The following is a 27,476-nucleotide window of genomic DNA, read 5'->3' on the forward strand; positions in this document are numbered from 1 at the left end:
GGTCGGGTCTCCCGTGCAGGGAGAGATTTAAAAGTTACCCCCTCCCCCCCACACCACCCCCACCCCCCCACACACATACCCCAACAAAAAATAACAAAAACTACATAAAAACATAGACATAAAATAATAAAAACGCAGACGGACTGCAGAGGCCGCTGTTGACGAAAGTCGCGCCTTCCACCGAATCTGGATATTGGAGGAAAGAAGAGGTGGGGATCAGGTAGGGAAACAGCTTTGCAGACCCTGATTTCAGCCATGCTCTTCTGAAGTGGCAGATCGTGCTACAGGGGCCTTATAGCATGTTTGCCCTTACTTCCAATGTTCAGACACACCAACAAGTTTGACTCTAAACTGCCCCACAGAACGACAAATAGACTGTGAACAGATGATGTTAGAAAGATGATCACTTCCAGCTGTATACATTCATCCTTGCAGCCATAAAGAAAAGGACTCGTTACCGAGAGGTTGTTGTTTTTCATGGAAAAGGTTGCAGAGAACTTCTCACCACCACATAGCCTGTTTTTGTTACATTTTTTACAGATATTTTCATTGACTCATGGGGATTTTTTGGTACTTATTGCAACCGGTGAAAAACCCCTGCATCAGTCGGTCATTTTCATGTGCAGGTTAGGTGTATCGAAGCTTGTGTTTTTTGCTCATGACAAACTGGATCAGCAAGAAAGCAAATTCAGTAACGTCACTGCTGTAATTATTCCCAGTAGCATTTCCAATTGCTATTTTAATACCTGGGGAGTCAAAGATATCAAACCGTGGGCTGTAGATGAAATTGCGTTTGGCTCACCAGTAATTACAATGAAATTCATTTTTTAAAAACCTGCCAAAAGTGACATCTTGGGAGTGAATCTATAAGTGGTTAAGGGTTGACTTCACTGTTAAATAAATATGATACTGTGCACTTGACAGCATCTGAATCAAAGCCCACAGCTGGTAGGTAGCAATGAACATTACTCACCTTAGTTTCAGTTTTGTTCAGAGGCCATTCGGCCCACCGAGTCCATGCCGACCAGCGATCTCACCACACACCAACACTATCCTACACACACTGAAGACAATTTATAATGATACCAAGCCAATTAGCCTATAAACCTGTATGTCTTTGGAGTGTGGGAGGAAACTAGAGCTTCTGGGGAACACCCACGCAGGTCACGGGGAGAACGTGCAAACTCCGTACAGACAGCACCCTTAGTAAGAATCAAACCTGGGTCTCTGGTGCTGTAAGGCAGCAACTCTACCACTGCACCACCGTGCCGCCAACTCTTCCCAATAAATCTTCTTTACACAACAGGACTGTCGTAGTTACAGCGTAGGTACTGTCTTTGGGCACCAAATCGAGAAAACAAGGATTAAAAATAATTTATGCACAAATCTATGTTTGCATTTAGTGCTTTGGTTTCCATCTATAAATAACTAGGTTTTCCCTGCGTTTCTTTGGCCCTGGTTCCCTGGGTGAACCAATGAAGTACCAGCGGAAACAGGCCTACAGCCCACCAAGTCCGTGCCGACCAGCGATCCCCGTACAATAGCACTATCCTACACACTAGAGAGAAATTTACAATCTTTACCAAAGCTAATTAACCTCCAAACCTATATGCCATTAGAGTGTGGGTGAAATACTGGTAATCTCAGCATCTGTTACCCATGTCAAAGTGCTTTTGGACTCCCCCACCTCCACCTAACTATCCCCTTCCCCCCAGCCCCTATTCCCTTCCATCTATATTCACTCCTTGTCTCTCCTTATCTGAAACTCCCCTCACCTGTATCCTCCTATCACTTGCCAAGCTTTGTCCCCCCCCCCCCGTCCCCCCCCCCAATCTCTCTTCTGGCTTTCTCCTACTGCAATCAGTCTGATAAAGAGTCCCGACCCAAAATGTTGCCTATCCACGTCCTCCATAGATGCTGTCTGACCTGCTGAGTTAACCCAGCATATTGTGTTCTACGCATGATTCCAGTAACTGCAGTCCTTTATGTCTGCTTACGGACTTTGTGGTTTGTGAGGTGCACTGCAGTGCATATTATGAGTCAACAGTTTGACTGTGAGTTTGAAGATGCATCTGGGCAAGGTGTATGGGTCAAGCAGATTTCAAGAAGGGAGGATATCAAACAGGTTTTCCTCCCTTGTGATTATTTCCTACTCTTATCATTTCTTCCTCATTGCAAAGAGCTCTTAGTCGCCTCTCATTTGTTAGAAGTGATACATGAAAATGCACATCCTTATTACTCTATAGTTCCATATAATTAATAGGGATACTAAAGGGCAGAGCCATGGTGATTTACTGGCGGGAGGACCTCGTGACATCATGGATAGGAAAATCTGCATGAATCCAACAACTCTTACCAATGTCTACAGATGTACAGTAGAAAGCATGCTATTGGTTGTCATCACTGCATGGTTTGGGGACATTTCTGCCCTTGACCATAAGAAATTGCAAATAGTTTTGGATGTAGTCTAGTTTCTGATAGGCAGAACATCCTTAGAACAAAGGCTTTAAGTTGGAAGGGTGGAGAAGAGATTCACCAGAATGTTAATTGGGCTTGCTGACTTGAGTTATAGGGACAGTTTGAATAGGCTGGGACTTTTTGGAGCATAAGCGGTTGAAGGTGCACAAGACGATGAGGGCTGACGGTTTTAAGACAAGAGGACAGAGGCTGGCTCTTTCCAAAAAGTTATAAGTTCTCTATATTCAGCAATAGGTTCTTCCCCTCTGTTATCAGAGTACTGAACGGTCCTTCCAATCTTCCATCCTACCTCATCTCAGCCTTTTTCTCTGTAACTGTAACGCTACAATGCTGTAACACTAGATGCTGTACTCTGATATTTTCCTTTTTGCACTACCCGCAGCACTGTGTGGGGGTTGATTGTACGTATGTATAGAATGATTCTAATTGACTAGATAGTACATAGACAAAACTGTTTACAAGTGATCCACAACAACACACACATGGTGAAATCATTCTTTATTCCATTGTCAAACAGGAACATTCAAACAGCTGGCTGCTCGCGTCTGGCTCCGCTGGCTTGTTTGAGAGAGAGAGAGAGCCAGTTGACTGTCCTTGTGTAGTACCGTAATACCATGTGAAGGGTGGCATGCACATATGTGTGGTGAAGGTTATAAATGGCATGAATTAATAAGGGTTAATCTACAAAAACTACAATAAATAACCAACATCAATACCAATAATTTAATTTGCTTATTGCAACAAAGTTTAAATTGGTTAAAGTAGAATGTTAAACAACATGATTGCAGGTTTGGATGGGTAATGGCATAATTATTGTTGAATTTGGCAACAGTGCCTTGTAGATACAGCATCAGACATAAGAAACCATTTATGATGTGCCATAAGTTATTTACACCTCTGATCAGAACTACTTAGTATTAAAGTGTTGTATTTTTAGAATAGAATTTTGATTTAATGTATAAAATCCAGCATGTGAATCAACTGGTGTGGGAACAGGGTGCTGCCTCAGTCTCTTTTTGTGTGAAGTGCAATCTTTTTGCAAAGAGTCCAAGACAACCAGTGCACCTTTGTGCACAGTCTGGAAATTAGGTGGTTACTGAGAAACCGAGGAAATGACCCAGGCTGTTTAAATATGGAGGGAATGTTCTTATACTGTCTTTCAACTGAATGCATGTCATGTAAAGTACACTTGCTGAAGACACTTTGCATTTGAGAATGACAAAGGTTTAAGAATGAAGATAGATTTTTTTTTTTGTTAAAGGGCAGCACCGGTAGAAATGCACCAGATAAGAAAATGGTGCTGGCAAAGCAGGCAGGAGATGCAAGTTTGCCTCCTCCTGTTACTAAAGATCCCAACCATTCCAAGGGACACCTTGCCAGGTTATACAATAGTTGGTCGTAGGTTATTTAAGCTTTAAGCTGCTTTGGTAGTCAACTCCTAGGGTGCACAGCTATTAGAGCTGTTACCTCACAATGCTAGTAACCACAGTTCAATCCTGACCTCGGGTGCAGTCTGTGTGTAGTTACTATGTTCTCTCTGAGTGCCCTCTGTGTTTTCTCTGGGTGCTCTTGTTTCCTCCCACATCACAAAGACATGCGGGTTTGTTGGTCAATTGGCTTCTGTCCGTTGCTCCCAGCATGCACGGTGTTGATGTGAAGGTGGGATAACATTGAACTAGTGTGAATGAGTGATGGTCGAAGTCAACTCAGTGGGCCGAAGGGCCCTTTTCCATGCTATACAGGTGCACAACCTTTTATCCGAAGTTCCAAATAACGAAAAGCTCCGAATAGCGGACATTTTTTCGGTCCTTGAAGAAAGGTCCTTGAAGACGTTCACCGAGGGCGGCCCGCAGAGGTGACAGCGGAACCTCCGATCGGTCCTCGAAGAAAGGGGAACTAAATCCCCATTCATAAAAGAGAAGGTGAGGGTATATTGCGCCGGAGGGTTAATAATTGACAATCTGCTGCTGCCTGCCCACTGAGTTAAAAAGTTCCCACGGTAGACTCACGATACACAGTGTATCGTGAGTCTTGCGTGGGAACTTTTTAACTCAGCGGGCAGGCAGCAGCAGATTGTCGCTCCCTTCAGTTTCACCCCACCTACACCCCTCTGCTTCCCGGCCATGTGTGTGACCCCTTCCCTCCCCTCTCCAGCTCCCCGCCCATTGCACCGGCGCGGGGGCTTTGCACTGTCTTCACATCGGCGATGCCAGCAGGTCAGTGCCAGTCACCGGAGACGTCAGGACCAACGGGACACCGACCCCCAGGCCCACTGCAAGCACGGAGATCCCAGAGACCCACAGCCAGCAGCAGCCCAGCCCCGTTCCAACTCCAGAGGAACACGCTCCCCGTAGGGACAGAAGCTGATGGTGTGCAAGGTACGTCTTGGTCTTGGGGTTGCGGATGAGGGGGCGCAGCTCGGGCTGTGGGCGAACTGCCACTTGTCGCTGTAGCGGCCCATCGGGGAGCGGGTTCCTGTTGGTCCTGACGTCTCCGGCCACCCCCCTGGACAGGAGCTGAGAGACGTCAGGACCACCAGAAGCCGCTCCCCGATGGGCCGCTACGGCGACAAGTGACAGTTCGCCCACAGCCCGAGCTGCGCCCCCTCATCGGGACACCGACCCCCAGGCCCACTGCAAGCACGGAGATCCCAGATCAGCAACTCCAGCCCAGCCCCGCTCCAACTCCAGAGGAACACGCTCCCCGTAGGGGCAGAAGCTGATGGTGTGCAAGGTACGTCTTGTTCTTGGGGTGGCGCAGCTCGGGCTGTGGGCAAACAGCCACTTGTCGCCATAGCGGCCCATCAGGGAGCGGATTCCTCTGGAGTTGGAGGGACAGGGAGACACAGCGGCTTTTGAGAATGGTGGGCAATCACTTCCAAAGTTCTGCCCACACAGTCAGTACACCTCTCCTACACTTGTCTCCCGCACTAAGATCATCTCGCAGAGAATGATCCCAGCCTAACCCTCCCTATTCTCTCCTATTCTGCAAGAAAAAACTACATTGAAGACTCAAACTCGCGATCGAGTAACTGCCGGGATCGAGGCACAAACTCGCGACCTTGCGGATATGAGCCGAGCACTCTACCACTGAGCCAGCCGTTAAAATCTATGCTAAAAATCTTCCAATCCGAAAGCCGAAAAATTCTGAATTACGAAAAGTGTCTGGTCCCAAGGCTTTCAGATAAAAGGTTGTGCACCTGTATCTCCAAAGTAAATTAAATTAAACTGTCTCTAGAAGGCCCAAAGTTCAGTGGCAGTTAGGCTAATGCTACCTCCATCAAATGCAAACAAAAAAGATTTGGTATCTTTAGACTTTAGAGATACAGTGCGGAAACCGGTTCTTCGGCCCAAAGAGCCCGCGCCAAGCAGCGATCACCCCGTACACTAACATGATCCAGAACCAGGGGCCACAGTTTAAGAATAAGGGGTAAGCCATTTAGAACGGAGACGTTCTAATCCATTTTCACACAGAGAGTTGTGAGTCTGTGGAATTCTCTGCCTCAGAGGGCGGTGGAGGCTGGATACTTTCAATAGAGAGCTAGATAGGGCTCTTAAAGATAGCGGAGTCAAGGGGATATGGGGAGTAGGGAGGAACAGGGTACCGATTGGGGATGATCAGCCATGATCACATTGAATGGCGGTGCTGGCTCGAAGGGCCGAATGGCCTACTCCTGCACCTATTGTCTATTGTCTATTGTCTATCTTACACACTAGGGACAATTTTACAACTTTACCGAAGCCAATTAACCTACAAACCTGTACGTCTTTGGAGTGTGGGAGGAAACCGGAGCACCTGGAGAAAACCCACGTCGTTCACAGGAAAAATGTACAACTCTGTACAGACAGCATCCTAGTCAGGATAGAACCTGGGTCCCTGGCGCCGTAATCCTGAAACTTTACTTCTTGCCTCTGTGCCACCCTAGCTTGCAAATAATCCATGCTAGAGAATAAATAATTCTCTATTATGTCTCCCAATACAAGAGCCGTGGTAATTTCAGATGAAAAACAGCCAAAGCAAAGCCATTAATTTTTGGACCACTAAGCAATCACTCTGTTGGCACCCAGTCCTGTCTTTGGTGTCAGTAGCAGGCATGTTGCTGTTTGGTGATTGCAGAAGATCTGACAACTAGGTGCAGCAGTGAAGTGGGAATAAACATCAGGAGGAATCCCAGCCTATTACTGAATAACTTCCTTTGAAGTGGTTCTAAATATAAAGGCAGCAGAAATGGCAAAATTCCTGCTTTGTGCGCTCCACAATGCTTTTGATTTTCATTGAGTCTCTAACCTCTAACTGGATAATTATTAATCTAGGATGTGATTCAATGCTTCCCACAACGATGGTTTATAATTATCTGATGTTAATGGTGACTACGTCTGAACATCACACAAAAAGACAGATGACAAGCTGTTCCTATGGGCTTTGGACAGCACAGATCTTCAGCTGTTTGTACGTAGATTAGAAAGGGCTTCTATCTGACGTGAATGGGGGGTGGGGGGGGGAGGGGGGTTCGAACAACATCATTCCTATATTGGCCATTTACTAAAACCCCAGCCTGCTTTTAACCATGATCAAGAACATGATGTGTCAAATAACGGAGCCAGTAATAGCGCTAATGCGTGGCTTGGACAATTTCTACTCCATTGATTAAATATTAAATACTGCCCCACGTGGAAATGAGGAAAGGAAATTTAAATTGCGACCAGAAAGCCAAGGAAATGTCCCGAATGGGGTGAACGTTTGGCAGTGTTCTTGACCATCAAGGCCTGGGAAAAGGGAGATTATTGTGCTTCTGGGATGCCCATTTGAACACCCTCTGGATGACATGAAGACCTTAAAATTCTTCTTTATCTGGACTTGCCCGTTCTGATCCCGATTGCTACCAGGTTTTAATGGTGGCTCCGAATCTCTACAGGATTTAAGCATTTCAGATGTAAAACAACACGGGGCCCCGAATTACAGCATCAGGAGCCATGATTTAAAAATGCACAAGAATCTTTAGATCTCCCACGGACCCCGCATGGCCCGCATGATCTCACATGACCTTACATGATCTTACATGGTAGAAGAGTTAAACCTCCCCATGGTCTCTCCAAACTAATCTAAAAACTAAACTCCTGCGCAAGCAGCGAAGCTCCAAACACGCCCAAAAACACGTCATAAATCCCACCCACAATATAACGGGCAGCCTAAAATTTAAAGGCACATGCCATCCTCAATGACATACAAAACAGGCCAAATGCCCACTACACCTACAACAGGCAGCTTAGCTGCACCCCAAAACCTGGGCTTCAGGATGGTGCCAGCTACAAGCCGTAGTCTACATTGTTCCAGTTGTGCAGCCTGGCTTAAAATTAAGTCATTTCTTTGACAGTTTCTTTGACTGATGGCATGGGTTGCAGCCAGTCTAACTAATATAAATCGCTATTACTTTTGATTGCTGTTTTTATAACATCATTAGGCAACATTTTGTACACATTGACTTTGTATATGTAGCCAATTCTGAAGTAATTTTGTGGCAAAAGCAAATTCCTCTCTCTCTCTCTCTCTCTCTCTCTCTCTGTCAATGGATAAGATAACAGTCAGAAGAAATAGCTTTTACAAAGTAATTCAGATTTCTTAGCAGTTTGTGTTCAAGAGATCTGATTTTTTATTTGGGGGAGAGTGCGGTTGGTAGCGATGGAGTGGATGAGGAAGGACATTCTTGCCATAGAGGGAGTACAGAGAAGGTTCACCAGACTGATTTCTGGGATGTCAGGATTTTCATATGAAGAAAGACTGGATAGACTCGGCTTGTACTAGCTAGAATTTAGAAGATTGAGGGGGGATCTTATAGAAACTTATAAAATTCTTAAGGGGTTGGTCAGGCTAGATGCAGGAAGATTGTTCCCGATGTTGGGGAAGTTCAGGACAAGGGGTCACAGTTTAAGGATCAAGAAGAAATCTTTTAGGACTGAGATGAGAAAAACATTTTTTACACAGAGAGTGGTGAATCTCTGGAATTCTCTGCCACAGAATGTAGTTGAGGCCAGTTCATTGGCTATATTTAAGAGGGAGTTAGATGTGGCCCTTGTGGCTAAAGGGATCAGGGGGTATGGAGAGAAGGCAGGTACGGGATACTGAGTTGGATGATCAGCCATGATCATATTGAATGGCGGTGCAGGCTCGAAGGGCCGAATGGCCTACTCCTGCACCTATTTTCTATGTTTCTATGTTTCTATGATAATCTGGCTGGGTTGAGACAGTGACACAGAGAGAGTTTAATTTGGATTTGACCCAACCTGGATTGAGTGAATGGATGGATGTTTTATTCTGTCCATTTGTTTTTTTTTGGAGATTTGGGCATCATTGTCATTGACTTCAGGAAGGTGATGGTGAAGCACCATCTTGAACTCTTGCCACCCTTGTGAAGGTTACTTCGCTGTCGAGGAGAAATATTTCCAAGTCAGGATTATGCTCGACATGGAGGGAACATGCAGATGGTGGTGTTCCCATGTAGTTGCTGCTCTTGTCCATATTAGTAAAGGTCCACCACTGATTTTCCGGCAACTGGTCGTCCGGCACCTCCTTTAATCCAGGATGAAATTCCAAGAACGCACATGAAATCCAACCCGGGTGTCCCCTCCCGGAAATATGACGCCTAGGCTGGGTGAGGTGGCCGATCGTGACCTCACCGGGACTTCCCCACCGATTGACGGGTTGAATTTTCCCCCAGCGGCCGGGGCTCTGGAGCTCTGGCCTGGCTGGAGCTGGCAGATCCGTTCCCATAGCCGACTTCCAAGGCCGACTTTGCGGGCCGATATCTCAGCTCTCCGGCTGCCTAGGTGGACCATTCCCGTAGCGTTGGACTCCTCTCGAAGCCGTGACCTCTATCGGGCCGGCTAAAAGGATAATCCAGAAATGCTATGGAAACAAGGGTGCCGGAAAATGGGTGGTGGACCTGTAGTGGCAATTGTGGATCAAAATGCTGCCTGTGTAATGTGGGGAGATCAGCAGTGTACACACTGCAGCCACTATATACCTGTCGTCGAGGGAATTAATATGTTATGGTGGTGGATGGGGTACCATTCAAAGTGCTGCTGTGTCCTGGATGGTGTCAAACCTCTTCAGTGCCGTTGGAGCTGCATTCATTCAAGCAACTAGAGAGTATTACGCGATACTACTGATTTGTACCTAGTTAAAGGTGAAAAAACCTCAGTCATCGTCCGCCAGGTCACCACCATAGTCCCACATTATAACTGGGATGAAGAGAGAAACTCCAGGCTCCAGGATAAACATATTGCTCATATCTGCTTTGTTGAACCTGCTAAGAATTTTATTTTTGTACGTGTGCGTGTGCGTGTTTTCTCCGCACTCTCTGATTGTGGTTGATTGAACGGATATAGCAGGCAGCAAGGCTACACATTGTGCCTGATGGTTTGTGCAGGCATTGTATTTTATTTGTCCAGGAGGGTCACAATGCTTTTCATGGTGAGAGGTGACAATATATTTCACATTTAAAGTGCTTTCCCAATGTGCCTGGGTTATTCTATCATTGTAAACATTAATTTGGAGCAGAAGCCTTGGTTCATCACTCTTGTAACACACAGAGTCAGTGTCCTCATATTCATTTCCAGCCCCAGAAAGGCTAATAAGGTAGTGACCTCTCTGGAGTGTGGCGGTGCCTAACGGCAGCGGCTCGACTGCAGTCTGTATGTCTGTCTCGTTAAATGTATGTTTTTGATTCTAGTTTTATTATTTTTTAGCTGTGTATATGTGGGGGGTGGGGTTTAATCTCTTCGCTGCACGGGGACACGACTTTTTCCCTGTCGGGTCTCTGGTGTCGTTGGGCCTAACATCGCGGAGCCGGCGGCGGCCTCCAACCGGAACTAACCTGAGGGCTCCAGTCGCGGAGCCTGCGGACTCGCCATCGCGGTGCTGGCCGACTTTGGAGCGGGGAGAGCTGTGGTAGTGAGCGGCTGCGACCCGAATTCGGAGCTTTGGAGGATCCGGCTGCAGGCCCGGTAGATGGTAACATCGGGAGCTCGCAGGACCCGGGTGGGAGACCGCTTTTCAGAGCTCCCGCAACGGCAACTTCTCCCGCCGGAATCGCGGGGTTTAAAGGACTCGGAGCGGGGCCTAACATCGCCCCGCGCGGCTTAACGGCTGCGGGACCTACCATCGCCCGCCGGGGGCTTTAACATCGGGAGCCCCAGTCGCCTCGACGCTGCAGTTGGACTGCTGAACAGTGAGGAGGTGTTGGAGATTCACTGTGATGGAGGTTTGTGTAAATTGTGCTAAGTGTGTGTCTTGTTTTTTTTTTAATGTTAAGACTGTAGAAAATGCAATTTCATTCAAACCAAGCTGTTTGAATGACAATAAAAGGCATTTTATTCTATTCTATTCTACCTGTCTGGAGGCAGAAGAGTTCAATGTTTTAAGACATGTTTATTTGCACACATAAATATCGAATATTTTGCTATAGTAGAAGAATTGTTTTGACCATGCTTTGTCCCAAGGGCTTTAGTGTATATGAGACATCATTCTGCTACTGACAAGCTGCCGATATTCAGTGAACAATGCTAAGAAATGTTTGAGTATTTATCATACTTGCGTGGACGCTTAATTGAAGTGTTAAGCCAGTTTTACTCCCGAAGGTCCAGTTAAATCTTACACTTATTTGAAGCTTATGTTTAGCAAGACAGAAAAGTCAAAAATTTAGAGATGGCTTGATTGCCTTTATTCAAAAATGTGAGCTCCCTTGAGAGACCTCCCATGAATGGCCATTCAGCACAATATAATGATCTTTTTAGGGGGGAGGGAAAGAATCCATAGCCCAGCCTGATAATGCCCACTCTGAGCCACAACTCCAATTGCAGTGGATTCCCAAGACAAGTGCACTCAGGTCTAATGCCTCTATTGCCATTGTACCTGGCAATCAGCCACTGAATGAAGAGAGACACAAAATGCTGGAGTAACTCAGCAGTTCAGTCAGCATCTCTGGAGAAAAGGAATAGGTGACGTTTTGGGTCGAGATCCTTCTTCAGACTGAGAGTCAGGGCAAAGGGAAAGAAGTGATATAGATGGTGATATAGAACATATTAATGAAAGATATGCAAAAAAGTAACGCCCATTGTTAGCTGTGGCCAAGGTGAAAACGAGTTACATACAATGAGGCTCACAAGACGTCTTTGAAGTCCACTGAGCTAACCATTTATGGATAAAGTGGAGCATTTCCCCAGTAAAACTGTAATTCTCCCCAAATCTAACGTGAGTTGGTTATCAAAGGTTAATGTAATATAGTTCTGTATGTCTGTATATATGTATGTATGTATGTGTGTGTGTGTATGTATGTATATGTGTATATGTATGAACTTTTTTTTCTCATTTATTATATTGTTCACAGTCTATTATGTTTACATATCCTGCCGTGCTGTTGCAAGTAAGAGTTTCATTGTTCTATCTGGGACTTACAACAATAAAACTCTCTTGACTCTTGACAAAATGATTTCAAAATAAAACAACTGCATCAATGAAACATATTCCAGATCCAGTCTTAGAGTCTGAAGTCCTCAATCCATTCAATGAGGATTATATATATTTTTTAAATCAGTAGTTAAATACTGATAAGAAGAAAACTCATTTGCCAAGATATTGTAATCTTGGATGAGGATTTCCATGGCTTTGGCTAAAAGGGACTGAGTGGATCTGCCAGTTGACTGTATTTGTAACTGAATATTGTGCTAGCTATTAGAATGATTATTCAAATACTTGGAGCTGGGATTTCTTGTAATAATGGCCAGCCTGCACTGCTGGTCATTGCAGCAATAAGGAATAGTTCCAAATGAGGCCCAGCTTGTTTGGATTATATTTTCAGCAGTTACCAATATTTGTGGTGTAATTCCTAAATTAACGATCAAAAATTTGTATTGCACGTTCTCAGTTATTATTTATTTGCACATCATATGTCTTGTATTAATTGGATATGGACAATGACATTCCCCCGCAAGAGTCTGGATAAAATGAATCTGTCATCCTTTGGAAACATTCCCGTCTATTACGGAGCTTTCTTCTTCTGCCAAAAACAAACTGTTGGAGGTCAGACAGCATCTGCAGAGGCCAACATTTCTGGTCAAGCCCATGCATCAAGCCTCCCCAGATGCTGATTGACCCGATAAATTCCTCCAACAATTTGCATTTGGTCCATATTCCAGCATCTTCACTCGCTTGCGTTTCCAAGCACATTAGCACAGTTGGTAGAGTTACTGCCTTAAAGCTCCAGAGACCCAGGTTAAGTTTTTTTCCTGTGACCACGTTTGCTTCCACCTGGTGCTCCGGTTTCTTCAAGTTCAAGTTCAAGTGAGTTTATTGTCATGTGTCCCTGATAGGACAATGAAATTCTTGCTTTGCTTCAGCACACAGAACATAGTAGGCATTTACTACAAAACAAATCAATGTGTCCATATACTATAATATAAATATATACACACATGAATAAATAAAATGATAAAGTGCAAATAACAGATAATTGGTTATTAATAATCAAAGTTTTGCCCGAGTCAGGTTTAATAGCCTGATGGCTGTGGGGAAGTAGCTATTCCTGAACCTGGTTGTTGCAGTCTTCAGGCTCCTGTACCTTCTACCTGAAGGTAGCAGGGAGATGAGTGTGTGGCCAGGATGGTGTGGGTCTTTGATGATACTGCCAGCCTTTTTGAGGCCTTTTATCCCACATCCCAGTGCACCTTTGTAGGTTAATTGCCCTCTCCAAATTGCCCTTAGTGTGTAGGGATTGGAGGAAAAAGTGGGATAACATGTAACAGGTGTGAACAGGTGATCGATGGTAGGCGTGGACTCGGTGGGCCGAAGGGCCTACTTCCATGCTGTATCTCTCAACTAAACTAAATTCTGAAAACATACAGAAAACAGTTAGTGGAAATAGAATTTGAATGGAAGGTGGTGAGGGGTGAGGAAATGCTAGTTTTGCTCAGCATCATATTTTCTTGTTTGTGAATATTCAATATTCAAAAAACATAACCCTTGACATTTTTAGTACAATGTTTACTATACTACAGGATCCTATTAACCACTCAAATATTAGGCATTTGCAATAGCTAGAACATTCACTATATTTCTCTTTGATTTTTGGGTCATTTATAGTATTTCTCACAAAACATCTAATATTCAGTTTTAACCCCAGACAACTTTACATTCAGTATACGTTCTCCTGACACCAGTTCAGGAATTAGTTTAATTGAGAGATACAGCATGGAGACCGGTCCTTCGGCCCACCAGACCGCGCCGACCAACAATCACCCGTACACCAGTTCTGTCCTACACACAGGACAAATAAAAAAAACAATTAATCTACAAACCCCTACGTCTTTGAAGATGTGGGAAGAAACTGGGTGGACCCGGAGAAAATCCTCGCAGTCACAGGGAGAACGTACACTGTCTATACAGACAGCATCCATAGTCAGGAATGAATGAATGAATGAATGAATGAATACGTTTATTGGCCAAGTATTCACATACAAGGAATTTGCCTTGGTGCTCCACTCGCAAGTAACAACACGACATACAATAAGAATTAGGCCATTAAACCTGGGTCTCTGGTGTTGTCAGGCAGCAACTGTACCCCTGTGCCAGATAAATGGAGACAAATCTACGAAAATAATCATTCCATCTTAGCTGAGCTAGTATGATTCAAATAAGGTTTTAGGTTGGATATTAAAACAAAAAATAGTTAGATATTGGAAATCTGAAACAAAATGTATTTGTATGGTTGAGAGGACATAATTGAATGGCCTAGGACTGCTCCTATTAGGTATGTTGCAAAGCGTACCTGAAGCGTCGCTGAAAATCTGTCGCTGCGGGTGTGCGCGATGTTGGCGCCGTTTAGAGGGGGGCGGGTTTAAAACGCGATTTTCTCTAGGCTGTTCAAATCGAAGATGTTCAGCCTAGTTAATTATTAACGAAAAATCGCTGGAAGACCCCGTCGCAAAAGCTATTATTAGTTTTAAAGGCCTCGTATAATAGTTATAGTAGTTTAAAAATGAATCTCTAAACCCGCGACCACCGGCAGCTGTCAGGGTCGCATAGAGCAAATAATAGAAGGTATGCTGCTTATTTTTACATTAAAAAGGGCTTCTTAAGATCCCTTTATACAAAGTTTAATATTGCGAGTAGCTCATTTGGGCCCATTATATCCCGCAGTATTTTTCTGGGCATTTGAGGGCACAAATCTAGCGCAATGTGAACGTTCTAAACCAGCGCGTTCACAGGATCCCACTAGAAAGCTGATTTAAAATGGACTTTAATTTACAGCAATTGAACACTAAATTCCTTCCATTTGGCCTATAAATTAATGTAAATGAGATTTAAAAATCATGTTTTATTGTGAATTATTTATGAATATTATTTGGACACTTAGGCTATTTAAAAATGTTAATCATTTATTAAGAAATGGATAGATGTTTAGATCTAGTAATTGAAGTTTGAAATTAGCTACACTTGGGTAACTAACTAATTATATGCTTTAATTTCAGGTCATCCTAGTAAGATTATTTTATATTTGTTTCAGAATGGTTCAATCTACGATAACTGAAAATTTCATTCAGTTCTCTTAATTTTTAAGAAGGTTATGGGCTTTTGACTGCACACGATCACACAAATTTTTGTTATGTCCATAGAAAATCAATAGGGAACAAGATGCTAATTTCCGAGTATGAAAATGGCCATAACTTTTTAAATACTTGAGATATGAAAGTGAATTAGGTGTCAAATTAAACTTCTTTTTATGCTTTATCTGATGGGATAAATTACAGACTTGATTTTTTAAATCTCAAAATTTTGTAACATTGCTACTCCTATAACCTTTGAACTTGTGAACTTATAAAATCAGAAAATGCCCCAAACGCCCTGTAGGTCAGTAAATTTGGACGAAGGGTTATTGACCAGAAAAGTTGACTCTGTTTCTCTATCCACATACATTGCCTGATCTGCTTAATGTTTCTGCATTTCCTGTTTTTGATACGGTGGGTATTTAGTTTGACGGTCATGGTCAACTGCAAATAAGTTGTTCATTCTTTAATTTTTGGAGTTGGAGCTAAATGTTTTTTTGCAATGATGTTCCATGTGATATTATCATTATATGCTCCCTCCTGTTACACAGTGATGCTGTTCTCAGAGTGTTGTCATCCCAAACGCCACCTTGCCTGTTGATATTGTGAGTGGAATGAAGGATTCCGTTCTCACAAGAGGAAAAAGCAGCAATTCATTCATAATCATTTTATATAACCATATAACAATTACAGCACGGAAACAGGCCATCTCGGCCCTACAAGTCCGTGCCGAACAATTTTTTTCCCTTAGTCCCACCTGCCTGCACTCATACCATAACCCTCCATTCCCTTCTCATCCATATGCCTATCCAATTTATTCTTAAATGATACCAACGAACCTGCCGCCACCACTTCCACTGGAAGCTCATTCCACACCGCTACCACTCTCTGAGTAAAGAAGTTCCCCCTCATGTTACCCCTAAACTTCTGTGCCTTAATTCTGAAGTCATGTCCTCTTGTTTGAATCTTCCCTATTCTCAAAGGGAAAAGCTTGATCACATCAACTCTGTCTATCCCTCTCATCATTTTAAAGACCTCTATCAAGTCCCCCCTTAACCTTCTGCGCTCCAGAGAATAAAGACCTAACTTATTCAACCTATCTCTGTAACTTAGTTGTTGAAATCCAGGCAACTATATTACACAGATTAACAACTGGCTCTGATGTTGCTGGAATGGTTTTGATATCCAGTTTCGCTGATATGCCATATGAACTCAATAGAATCAAAGTATGATTATTGGAACATTTGGGATTCATTTAATCTTAAGACCAAACTTTTAATTCAAACAAAAAGACAAATTGTTTTCATTTTTAAAAAACCAGCCACAAACTGTTTTCAGTGTGGTGTTTTAATAAATCAGGAATTTAACAGATGGGTTTATTATTCTCAATGCTGAGAATAATCTGGGATAATGTCCACGTGCAAAACTATTGCAGTGCCTGCACAAGTACTGCAAAAACATTCTGGAAGTAAAAGGCTAAGGCCCAAAGTTTAAAACTGTTGGATGGACAATCCTAGGATTGGCATTATGACATTGAGCTGGTGCTGTTTATCCTGATTGTTACTCAAGAACACAGAACAACATAATAGAATTGATCACAAACCCATGCTGTGCATTGCAATACTGGGATCAGGTTGGTGTAAACCTGGGATTAGGTGGAGCAATAAGCATCCACCCTCTTGCACGCTTCTGGAAAGTGACAGACGCATTATTAAAAAGTAGTATTCACATCCTTCTTTCATGTTGCACTTACATTTCAATTACAGTTAGACTGAGATGAGGGAGCAAGGTTTCTTCCACTAACACAGTTGGCCAACCCATTGCTTTGGAATTGAGCCATACGGATAAGGCATGTCCAAGATTTGATTATCAATCTGTTTGAGTTGGGAGATCTCAAATAGCAGCAATCTGTATGTGATTGCATTGACTTGGGGTTGGGTGATCAGGCAGAGCTCCCCATTTCTTATGCTGTCCAGTTTGACAAAGGCCATTTGTGTGACAGTGGAGAATTATCTGTTGCCCAGCAGACCACTAGCCATCTAATGCAGCCTGGGTTTAATTCTGTTAATGGTCCATAGAAACATAGAAACATAGAAAATAGGTGCAGGAGTAGGCCATTCGGCCCTTCGAGCCTGCACCGCCATTCAATATGATCATGGCTGATCATCCAACTCAGTATCCTGTACCTGCCTTCTCTCCATACCCCCTGATCCCTTTAGCCACAAGGGCCACATCTAACTCCCTCTTAAATATAGCCAATGAACTACCTCCTGTGGCAGAGAATTCCAGAGATTCACCACTCTCTGTGTGAAAAATGTTTTTCTCATCTCGGTCCTAAAAGATTTCCCCCTTATCCTTAAACTGTGACCCCTTGTCCTGGACTTCCCCAACATCGGGAACAATCTTCCTGCATCTAGCCTGTCCAACCCCTTAAGAATTTTGTAAGTTTCTATAAGATCCCCCCTCAATCTTCTAAATTCTAGCGAGTACAAAGCCGAGTCTATCCAGTCTTTCTTCATATGAAAGTCCTGACATCCCAGGAATCAGTCTGGTGAACCTTCTCTGTACTCCCTCTAAGGCAAGAATGTCTTTCCTCAGACATAGGGCCAGGAAATAGAGTGTTGATAACACCGATGGTACTGTTTCCAGAGGGTAACAAGTTAAAGAGGGTCACTAATGCCATCCCTCATTGTGGTTTTTTTTTCTCCTCACACAGGATATGAGAAAGCATGTAATGATGACCCTGCTGGATGCGGAACAGTCATACGTGGAGTCACTCCGAACACTCACACAGGTATCTTTGTGTGTTTAGTTTTTTTTAGTTCAGAGACATAGTGTGGTACAGGCCCATGGGCCCACTGAGCCGACCAATGATCCCCTGTACACTAGTTCAATCTTATCCCTCGTTTGGATCGTACACACTAGGGGCAACTTACAGAAGCCAATTAACCTACAAACCTGCATGTCGTTGGAGTGTGGGAGAAAACCGGGTCACCCAGAGAAAACCCACGCGGTCACAGGGAGAATGTACACACTCTGCACAGATTGCAGCCGTAGTCAGGATCGAACCCAGGTCTCCTGCTCACTATCGCAGCACCACTGTGCTGCCCACTGTGTCTGTGTATACATGCTTGTGTGTGAGTGAGATTGAGAATGTGTGTATGTGTGGATGGGATTTTGTGCATGTTGTGGATTGTGGAGCATGTAATCACATCAGCTTCAATCTTATCCTCCTTTATGGTTGTTACAAGGGAACAGGTTCAAGGATCGTGACTAGTTGAACAGAAAAAGGCTCACTCATCTGTTTAGTTACAATCAGTTTTATTGGCAAGAGAGAGAACAAAAACAATACTTGTCTTAGTATGCGTGGGTTCCATTTTACAGCAGCACACGGCTCTCTCTTTCTCTCTCTCTGCCTCCTTCCGCGGCGCTGATCGCGACTCACCCCGTCGGTGAGCCCATCTTGTATATGAACTAACTTATGGCTTACTGGCGCCTGCCTTTATACAGGTAAGAAATCAGCTGCTGAAATAACCGGCGATACGTCCTGGCCAATAGCGCTGCTCCCAAATTCAAACTATAACAATGGCAGGGGACTGCATCCGAGCGAGCTCCCCCCCCCCCCCCCCCCCCGGGATTAACCACAAACTGGCGCGTAAAGTGATACACAGCGCTACAGACATGGCGTCTAGGTCACAGACTGTTCGGGAAAAATTCTCGTTTAACAAGGGTCCCCCTGATCTTCCTTATATTGTATCTGCTCTAATCAACCCACCCTGTCATTATTTCACTTCCATCTGCAAATACTTCCCCTACATCTTTTCCATAACTTCTACCCAATACTACTCCCAATTCCTCCGTCTACGCTGCATCTGCCCCCAGGATGAGGTTTTCTATAGGGAGGTTTCATGGCAGTCGGGTCACGACCCATGACCTGTACTGTTGCTACGCTACTCCAAGTGGAGTACACGCGATGAACTGCAGGTAAGCATTGACCATTGTTTCCAGCGTAGCGGGCCCATTAAAACCCGACGAAATTGTCAATTTTTGCGCTGTAAATAATTATGGAAATCGGGATAAGCGTGAGAGACATACAATACAATACAATACAATTTATTGTCATTTGGACCCCTTGAGGTCCAAACGAAATGTCGTTTCTGCAGCCATACATTACAAACAAATAGACCCAAGACACAACATAATTTACATAAACATCCATCACATTGCTGTGATGGAAGGCCAAAAAAACTTATCTCTCCACTGCACTCTCCCCCCCGATGTCAGAGTCAAAGTCAAAGCCCCCGGCGGGCGATGGCGAATTGTCCCGCAGCCATTAAAGCCACGCTGGGTGATGCAAGGTCGCACACCGGGTCTTGATGTTAGAACCCCCGGCGTGCGCTCGCAGTCCCGCGGCCATTCCAAGCCGCGCGGGGCGATGGTGTAAGGCCCCGCTCCAGGAGCTCTTCAACCCCGCAACTCGGGCGGGAGAAGTCGCCGTTGCGGAAGCCCCGAAAAGCAGTCTCCCTCCAGGGACCCACGGGCTCCCGGTGCCGCCGTCCACCAGACCCGCAGTTGCAGCCACCGAATCTCCGGAGGTCGGGCCGCAGCAGCGTCCACCACAGCTCCACCCGCTCTGGACTCAGCCAGCTCCGCGACGGTGAGGTGAGTAGTCGGCACCACATCCCCCGGTCTTCCTGTTGGAGGCCGCTCCTCGTTGCAGCCCCAACGACAACGGAGACCCGACAAAGAAAAGGTCGGGTCTCCCGTGCAGGGAGAGATTTAAAAGTTACCCCCTCCCCCCCACACCACCCCCACCCCCCCCACACACATACCCCAACAAAAATAACAAAAACTATATAAAAACATAGACATAAAATAATAAAAACGCAGACGGACTGCAGAGGCCGCTGCTGACGAAAGTCGCACCGCCCACATTTAGCCTACTTCAGAATTCCAAAAGTGAGGAGAAATTACGGTAGATAGAAGTGAGAGCTGAAGGAACAACAACAGCCAGAGTGCTTGGCGACATTGGCCATTTGCTCACTGCATTTCATCAACTAAGGCATTATTTGTGTTTTTTCTTGATTCCTTTGGCATCTAAAAACTTTCAGAGGTGATAAATCTGGCTGTAAAATTTTAAAATCGCCCATGGTTCTCAAGTGGGTTTTTACATACAAAAAGAAAACGCCTCTGAAGCAAAATTTACGGCCAGATTTATCACTTCTGAGACTTTTTAGATACCAATGGAATCAAGAAAAACCACAAATAATGCCTTACTGTTGATGCAATGCAGTGAGCAAACGCGATAATTCCCAATATTTTCAATTCCGATATCTGCACGGCCAATGTTCGCCAAGCACTTTAGCTGTTGTTGTCCCTTCAGCTCTCGCTTCTCTTTACCTTCATTTTACTTCACTTTTGGAATTCTGAAGTTGGGTACATCTCTCACACTTACCCCAACTTCCACAATTTTTTACATCGCAAAAATTCAACATTTTGGCAGTTTTTAACAGTTAGGAAAGTACGCGTTTCTTGCATTAATAACATATACCGGAAGTTACGGATGTCCTCCAGATGGATTGAGCGGCTCCATGCGTCAAGCCCTATGACCCAGTGACCTTACGAGCAACCCCCCTATACTAGATCATCGGAGATGTTCTCATTCCTCATACCACCAAATACCACCGAACTTGGTTGTGTGGCAATTAAATTATTTCAATTATTTCAATTCAAATGGGAGTTCCCCTCTTCCATTATAGATGATGTTCTCACTAGGGTCTTCTCGATATCCCGCAGCTCTGCTCTTGCTCCTCCTCCCCCCATTCGCAACAAGGACATAGTCCCCATTGTCAATAGACAATAGACAATAGGTGCAGGAGTAGGCCATTTGGCCCTTCAATATGTTCATGTCTGATCATCCCCAATCAGGACCCCGTTCCTGCCTTCTCCCCATTTCTCCTGCCTCCGCTATCTTGAAGAGCCCTATCTAGATCACTCTTGAAAGTATCCAGTGAACCGGCCTCCACCGACATCTGAGGCAGAGAATTCCACAGACTCACAACTCTCTGTGTGAAAAAGTGTTTCCTCATCTCTGTTCTAAATGGTGTACTCCTTATTCTTATGTCCTCACCTTCCACCCCATCAGCCATCGCATACAGCATATAATCCTCCAACACTTTTGCCACCTCCAATGGGATCCCACTACAGGCCACATCTTTCCATCTCCACCCCTTTCTGCTTTCCGCAGAGGTCAACTCGTCCCTTCCCACCCAAACCCTCCCCTCCCCAGGTGCTTTCCCCTGCAACCGCAGGAGATGCAACACCTGTCCCTTTACCTTCCCCCCTTGACCCCTTCCAAGGACCCCAACAGTCTTTTCAGGCGAGGCAGAGGTTCACTTGCACCTCCTCCAACCTCATCTACTGTATCCGCTGTTCCAGGTGTCAACTTCTCTACATCAGTGAGACCAAGTGCAGGCTCGGCGATCGTTTTGCTGAACACCTCCACTCAGTCCGCCTGAACGTACCTGAACTCCCGGTTGCTCAGCACTTTAACTCCCCCTCCCATTCCCAATCTGACCTTTCTGCCCTGGGCCTCCTCCATTGTCAGAGTGAGGCCTAGCGCAAATTGGAGGAATGGCACCTCATATTTCACTTGGGTAGCTTACACCCCAGTGGTATGAACATTGACTTCTCTAACTTCAAATATCCATTGCTTTCCCTCTCTCTCCATCCCCTCCCCCTTCCCAGTTCTCCCACCAATCTCCAACTACATTCTATCTCTGTCCCGCCCACTCCCCTGATATCAGTCTGAAGAAGGGTCTTGACCCGAAAAGTCACCCATTCTTTCTCTCCAGAGATGCTACCTGTCCCGCTGAGTTACTCCAGCATTTAGTGTCTGCCTAAAGAATGATTGATGTATTTAATTCAAAAGCACATAAAGTGCTACATGGAGAAAGCAATACTGCCTAGACTGAGGTGAAATAGAAAAGGATAAGGCATAACTAGTAAAGCCCCTGTCCCACTTTCATGACCTAATTCGCGACCTCTGACGACCTTAAACAACCTAAAAAAAATCAAGGTGCCGGTAACCTACGACTCCTACGACCTTCCACGACTATGTCTACGACCTCCTACGACTATGTTGAAGACCTCCCATGGCTATGAAGAAGACCTCCTTCGACCTCCTTCGACTATGTTGAAGACTGGCTTCGACCATGTACCTTTTACTGCTGTTTGCAGTAGCCCTTTTGCTTCAGCAGCCTTTTAAGAAAGGCAGAAGGGGAAGAGCAAGGGTGGAAGCACAAGAAGAGGTCTCAATGGGTGAATGGAGATGATGTGATGGACTGTCCCAGCACACCAGATGACTGGAAGAGAGTGGCGCTGGGCTTTGACTAAAGATGGAACTTTAAGCACACATGTGGGGCAATGGATGGGAAGCATGCCATTCTTGTCTCTGTCCCTGTACCCCTCATTTTCCTTTTCATAAAGGATGGCATTCTGCTGGAACCATTCATCAAGGTCCCCCTCCTGCTGCCTGGTGAAGGTGTAGGGCATAACCTTCCTCCAGCCCACCCTCACCACCAATGGGGCATCTTCCTCTGATGCTGTGACAGACACAGGAGAAAGGGCTGCTTTGCTGCCTTCAAATGAGGCAGTGAAGGATGGGGTGGTGGTGAGGACATATACTACCACCCTGGTCTCCTCCTCCAGGGGTCTCTCATGCAGGGCCACCTCCTCCTGCACTGTCACCTCCTGTGGCATCACCACCTCCTGCCACTCCACCTCTCGGGTGGGCAACACCTGCATGGCCATTTTGTTTTAGGGTTGTGCCCTCCCCCTGCGCTGCTGCCTTTTTGGTGCCATCTCTAAAACACAAGTCTCTCCGAAAAACTCTCCAGCTATGAATGAACATGCCCTGGGGTGACAGAGGTGATGTTCTGCTGTTTAAATCACCTTTTTTTTCGACTAACTTTTTTTTCACCCCGTACCTTCAACTGCCTCCGACCACCTCCGACTACCTACGACTAGCATCACGACCTGCTATGACCTGCCTACGACCTGCCTACGAGTAAAAAGTATCGATATTTTCCATTTCCGACTTTTTTTCACTCGTGGACATTTTTTATCAGGCTAGAAAAAACGCCGCAACGTTTTGATACGGCTAGCATCACGACCTGCTACGACCTACCTACAACCTCCTATGACCTCATGGCGACCATGCTGCGAGTATGAGTCAAGGGCAAACTCGGCAGAGGTCGTGGAAGTGGAACAGGCCCTTAAAGTTAACAGCATTGTAGCACAGCAACATATCAGGCCGAGAAAGATGTCAAACTGTAATGGACTTGGAGGATACATGTTCAAACCAGTCAAAGAAGTAATTATTGCATTAAAGCCAGATAGAGATATCTTAGTTAAAACCCTTGACTTATTAAAGGAACAAAGCTGGAATTATCCAAGTGGTGGCATGGATTGCAGTTGCAAGTGGAGTTACAGGAAAGAACAAGATAGGGCAGGGATAATGCATTGCTTCTGTTTAATTGATTGTGCCAAAGAGGAACTGAGCTGTCTTTCCAAATGGTTGAGAAGCAACATCATCGACCAAAATCAAGAGCCATTACCTGCCTAGTTCCTACAGTTGGCTCTGGTGAATTGATCATGGGAAGGTGCATAAGAACAGCCTTAGTGAACCTGAAAATTGATTTTCCCTCACACCATTTGGAGAGATGACTGATCCCCACCGTCTGAGTCAGAATGATATCTGTATCCAAAACCACCACGTGAGAAATTCACAGGTTTGAATCAGGCTCTTAATTTGCCTTATAAACTCATAGGATTAGGACATCGCTTGCTGTTGGCTTTAACTGTTGGCTCCAATTGCCCTATCTTCAGGTAAGCAGGTAAAAGTCAACCACATCAGTAGACCTAGGATTATATATATATCTGTCCTCTCCATGTACCCGTCTAACTGTTTCTTAAATGTTGGGATAGTCCTCAATTACCACATCTGGCAGCTTGTTCCATACATCTACCACCCTTTGTGTAAAAAATTACCCCTCAGATTCCTATTAAATCTTTTCTCCTTCACCTTAAACCTATGTCCTCAGACTCGTTTCACCTACTCTGGGCAAGAGACTCTGTGCATCTACCCGATCTATTTCTCTCATGATCATATACACCTCTATAATATCACCCCTCATCCTCCTGCACTCCATGGAATAGAGACCCAGCCTACTCAACCTCTCCCTATAGCTCACACCCTCTAGTCCTGGCAACGTCCATGTAAATCTTCTCTGTACCCTTTCCAGCTTGACAACATCTTTCCTATCACATGGTGTCCAGAACTTCAGCTTCTTAAATGTTGGGATAGTCCCAGCCTCAACTACCTCTTCTGGCAGCTTGTTCCGTACATCCACCACCCTTTGTGTGAAAAAGTTACCCCTCAGATTCCTATTAAATCTTTTCCCCTTCACCTTAAACCCTAATTTCCTAAGTGGGACAGGGGCATAATGTCTTCTGGTCTTGAATTTATCTACTTTGGGCAAAAGACTCTGTGCATCTACCCAGTATATTCTTTTAATGATTTTACACACCTCTATACGATCTCCCCGCATTCTCCTGCGCTCCAAAGAATAGTCCCAGCCTGCTCAACCTCTCTCTATAGCTCAGACCCTCTAGTCCAAGCAACAACCTCGTAAATCTTCTCTGTACCCTTTCCAGCTTGACAACATCGTTCCTATAACATGGTGTCCAGAACTGAACACAATACTCTAAATGTGGCCTATTATATAGTTTGTCTGCATAGTATGGTATATCTGCATTATCTGTACCATACTTTATGTTTTACTTTATACATGCATTTTGGAAGACTTTCAACAATATATTAATTTTACATATTATGCCATACAATATAAATGATCCTACCTCTTAATCCAGTGCAATACTGCAGGTACAGCAGCTACACTGTGGCTCATTATTCCATCCCTCTCATCACACAAACTTACATGACCTTGTTTAACTTTCTGATGCCAATGCCCTCATTTTCTCCATTTTCCTGCCTGGCCTTTCAACTGTTCACGTTCATCAACTTTGCCTCCTGTCCAATAGTGTCTGTAAAAGGAGGCGTGGGTTCAGATCCCACTTCTGACACCATGTAAAAGGATTTGTTCGACACACAAAGTCTCTTACTAAGTATCTTTATTAAGTCACTACACACATTGTGCTCTAGCTGTCCGTGGTCATCACTGGGACTAGAGAGCGAGCTAGAGGCGGGGAAGCTACAATTATACAGGAGACAATGGGGAGTGGTTAGTAGTGGTGAGGTCACTATGTTAAAGGAGCATGCACTGATCTACAGTGTCAGCATTTACAATTTTGCAGAATTGTTCGCAAATCCCTTCTTAGCCTCACCCACTTCTTTGCCTCAAGTCTGCTCCGACTGTGCAGCTCACTGAATTGTCCACACTGACCTCTTATATTCATTTCACCACTGTGGTTGTCACCACCACACTCCATCACATAATGTTGCCGTTCCTTCCTAGACCTCTCTTTCCTCTGTTTAGGCGCTCATTTACACCTGTCTTTTAGATTAAGCTATTCGTTATTGAACCTAACATCCCCTTAGTGACAAATATTTTTTGATAATGTGGCTGTGAAGACCCTGGGACATCTTTCCATGTTAAATCCACAGTTTAAATAAAAATGATTATCCTTTACGGTATAATGGGCGTTCCCTCGCAGGTACTACCATTCAGTGAACTCAAGTTGGGGCACTTAATTGCCCAAGAATCTAGTTGTACTGCAATCTGTACACTGTAATGTGCTGTATTCCATGCACTGTAACTTGTTCTGTATATGGAACTTATTCTTTGTGCAAAATTCTAGATATCAGAACATCATCATCATAATCAGAATCATACTTTAAACCTGGCTCGGATAAAACTCTGATCATTAATAGCCCATTATCTGTTATTTGCACTTTATCAGTTTATTTATTCATGTGTGTATATATTTATATTATGGTATATGGACACACTGATCTGTTTTGTAGTCAATGCTTACTATGTTCTGTGTGCTGAAGCAAAGCAAGAATTTCATTGTCCTATCAGGGACACATGACAATAAACTCACTTGAACACTTGAACTTGAACTTTAGTATGTTTTGCAACATACGAGGAATTAGATTTGCCATACAGTCATACCATTAAAAAGCAACAAAACACACAAAATACATTTTAACATGAACATCCACCACAGCGACACCACTGTGATGGAAGGCAAAAAAAAAGTTCAATCTCTTCCCTTCATTGTTCTCCCACAGTCGGGGGCCACGAACCTTCTGTTGATGGGGCAATCTTGGCACCCATAGCCGATTTTCATTTTACCTGCACTTCATCAAGCTAGTGCATATGACAGTAAACTCCACTTACTTTAATTTGATCCAAGCTTCCCAGAGTAAACCACTTATTATTTTCTTGTCACGGCTTCTGTCTATTTAGGATACAGTGTTTGTCGTGAAATCACTTGATGGTATCTGAGGATCAAAATTTGGACTGAGATTTAGAATCTGATGTACTCACACACTTGTCATGGGTTTAGGAACTGTATTGATTTTGTAAATGATAGAATCAGAATCTGATTCCAAGTAATTCCAGTGGATAATGATAAGGGATGTATTGATCATACTTAGACACAAAATGCTGGAGTAACTCAGTGGAACAGGCAGCATCAGGTTGAGACCCTTCTTCAGACTGATGTCAGTGGAGAGGGAGATACTTAGATAAGGAAGTAGATAATACATAGATAAGGAACATAAGGACAGACAGGACGTTTCAGGTCGAGTCCCTTCTTCTGACTGATGTCAGGGGAGAGGGAGATACATAGATAAGGAAGTGTAAGGTGTGAAACCAGAACTGTTTCAGGACTCCTTTGTCCTGGTTTTACACATTCTCTCCAGAGATGCTGCCTGTCCCGCTGAGTTACTCCCGCATTTTGTGTCTATCTTCGGTTTAAACCAGCATCTGCAGTTCCTCCCTATACTATTGATCATGCTTTCTGCTGCTCATTGCTGACAGGTTTTAACATTTCTTTCCGGCAGGGATACATGAGACCTCTGAAGCAACCAGAGAATTCATCTATCTGCGACCTGGCCCTTGTGGATGATATGTTTTTCCAAATTCCGGAAATCTTGGAGCATCACGAGAAGTTCCTGGAACAGGCTCACCAGTGTGTCCAGAACTGGCATGAGAAGCAGAAAGTGGGTGACTTGATGATAGAAACAGTGAGTATTACGCAAACGTGCACAGTGTCTAAATCAAAGGCACACACTGAGAGCTGGAGTGGGGTTGAAAGGAGCTGAGCTCGGGCAGGCCTTTTTGTGTGTTCCTGCAGCTTTCATAAGAT

The 27,476-nt window shown here is 44.5% G+C and overlaps 1 protein-coding gene across 1 annotated transcript in view; it reads left to right on the plus strand.

Moving 5' to 3' along the window:
* Positions 1 to 27,476, plus strand: part of arhgef17 (Rho guanine nucleotide exchange factor 17) — a 409,506-nt gene that overhangs the window by 244,703 nt on the left and 137,327 nt on the right. The window contains exons 2-3 of the mRNA XM_033023172.1: positions 17,794 to 17,871; positions 27,172 to 27,354. Of these exons, the coding sequence (XP_032879063.1) occupies positions 17,794 to 17,871; positions 27,172 to 27,354 (261 nt within the window). The remainder of the gene's footprint in view (positions 1 to 17,793; positions 17,872 to 27,171; positions 27,355 to 27,476) is intronic.

The sequence above is a fragment of the Amblyraja radiata genome, chromosome 6, assembly GCF_010909765.2.
Source record: "Amblyraja radiata isolate CabotCenter1 chromosome 6, sAmbRad1.1.pri, whole genome shotgun sequence".
NCBI lineage: Eukaryota > Metazoa > Chordata > Chondrichthyes > Rajiformes > Rajidae > Amblyraja > Amblyraja radiata.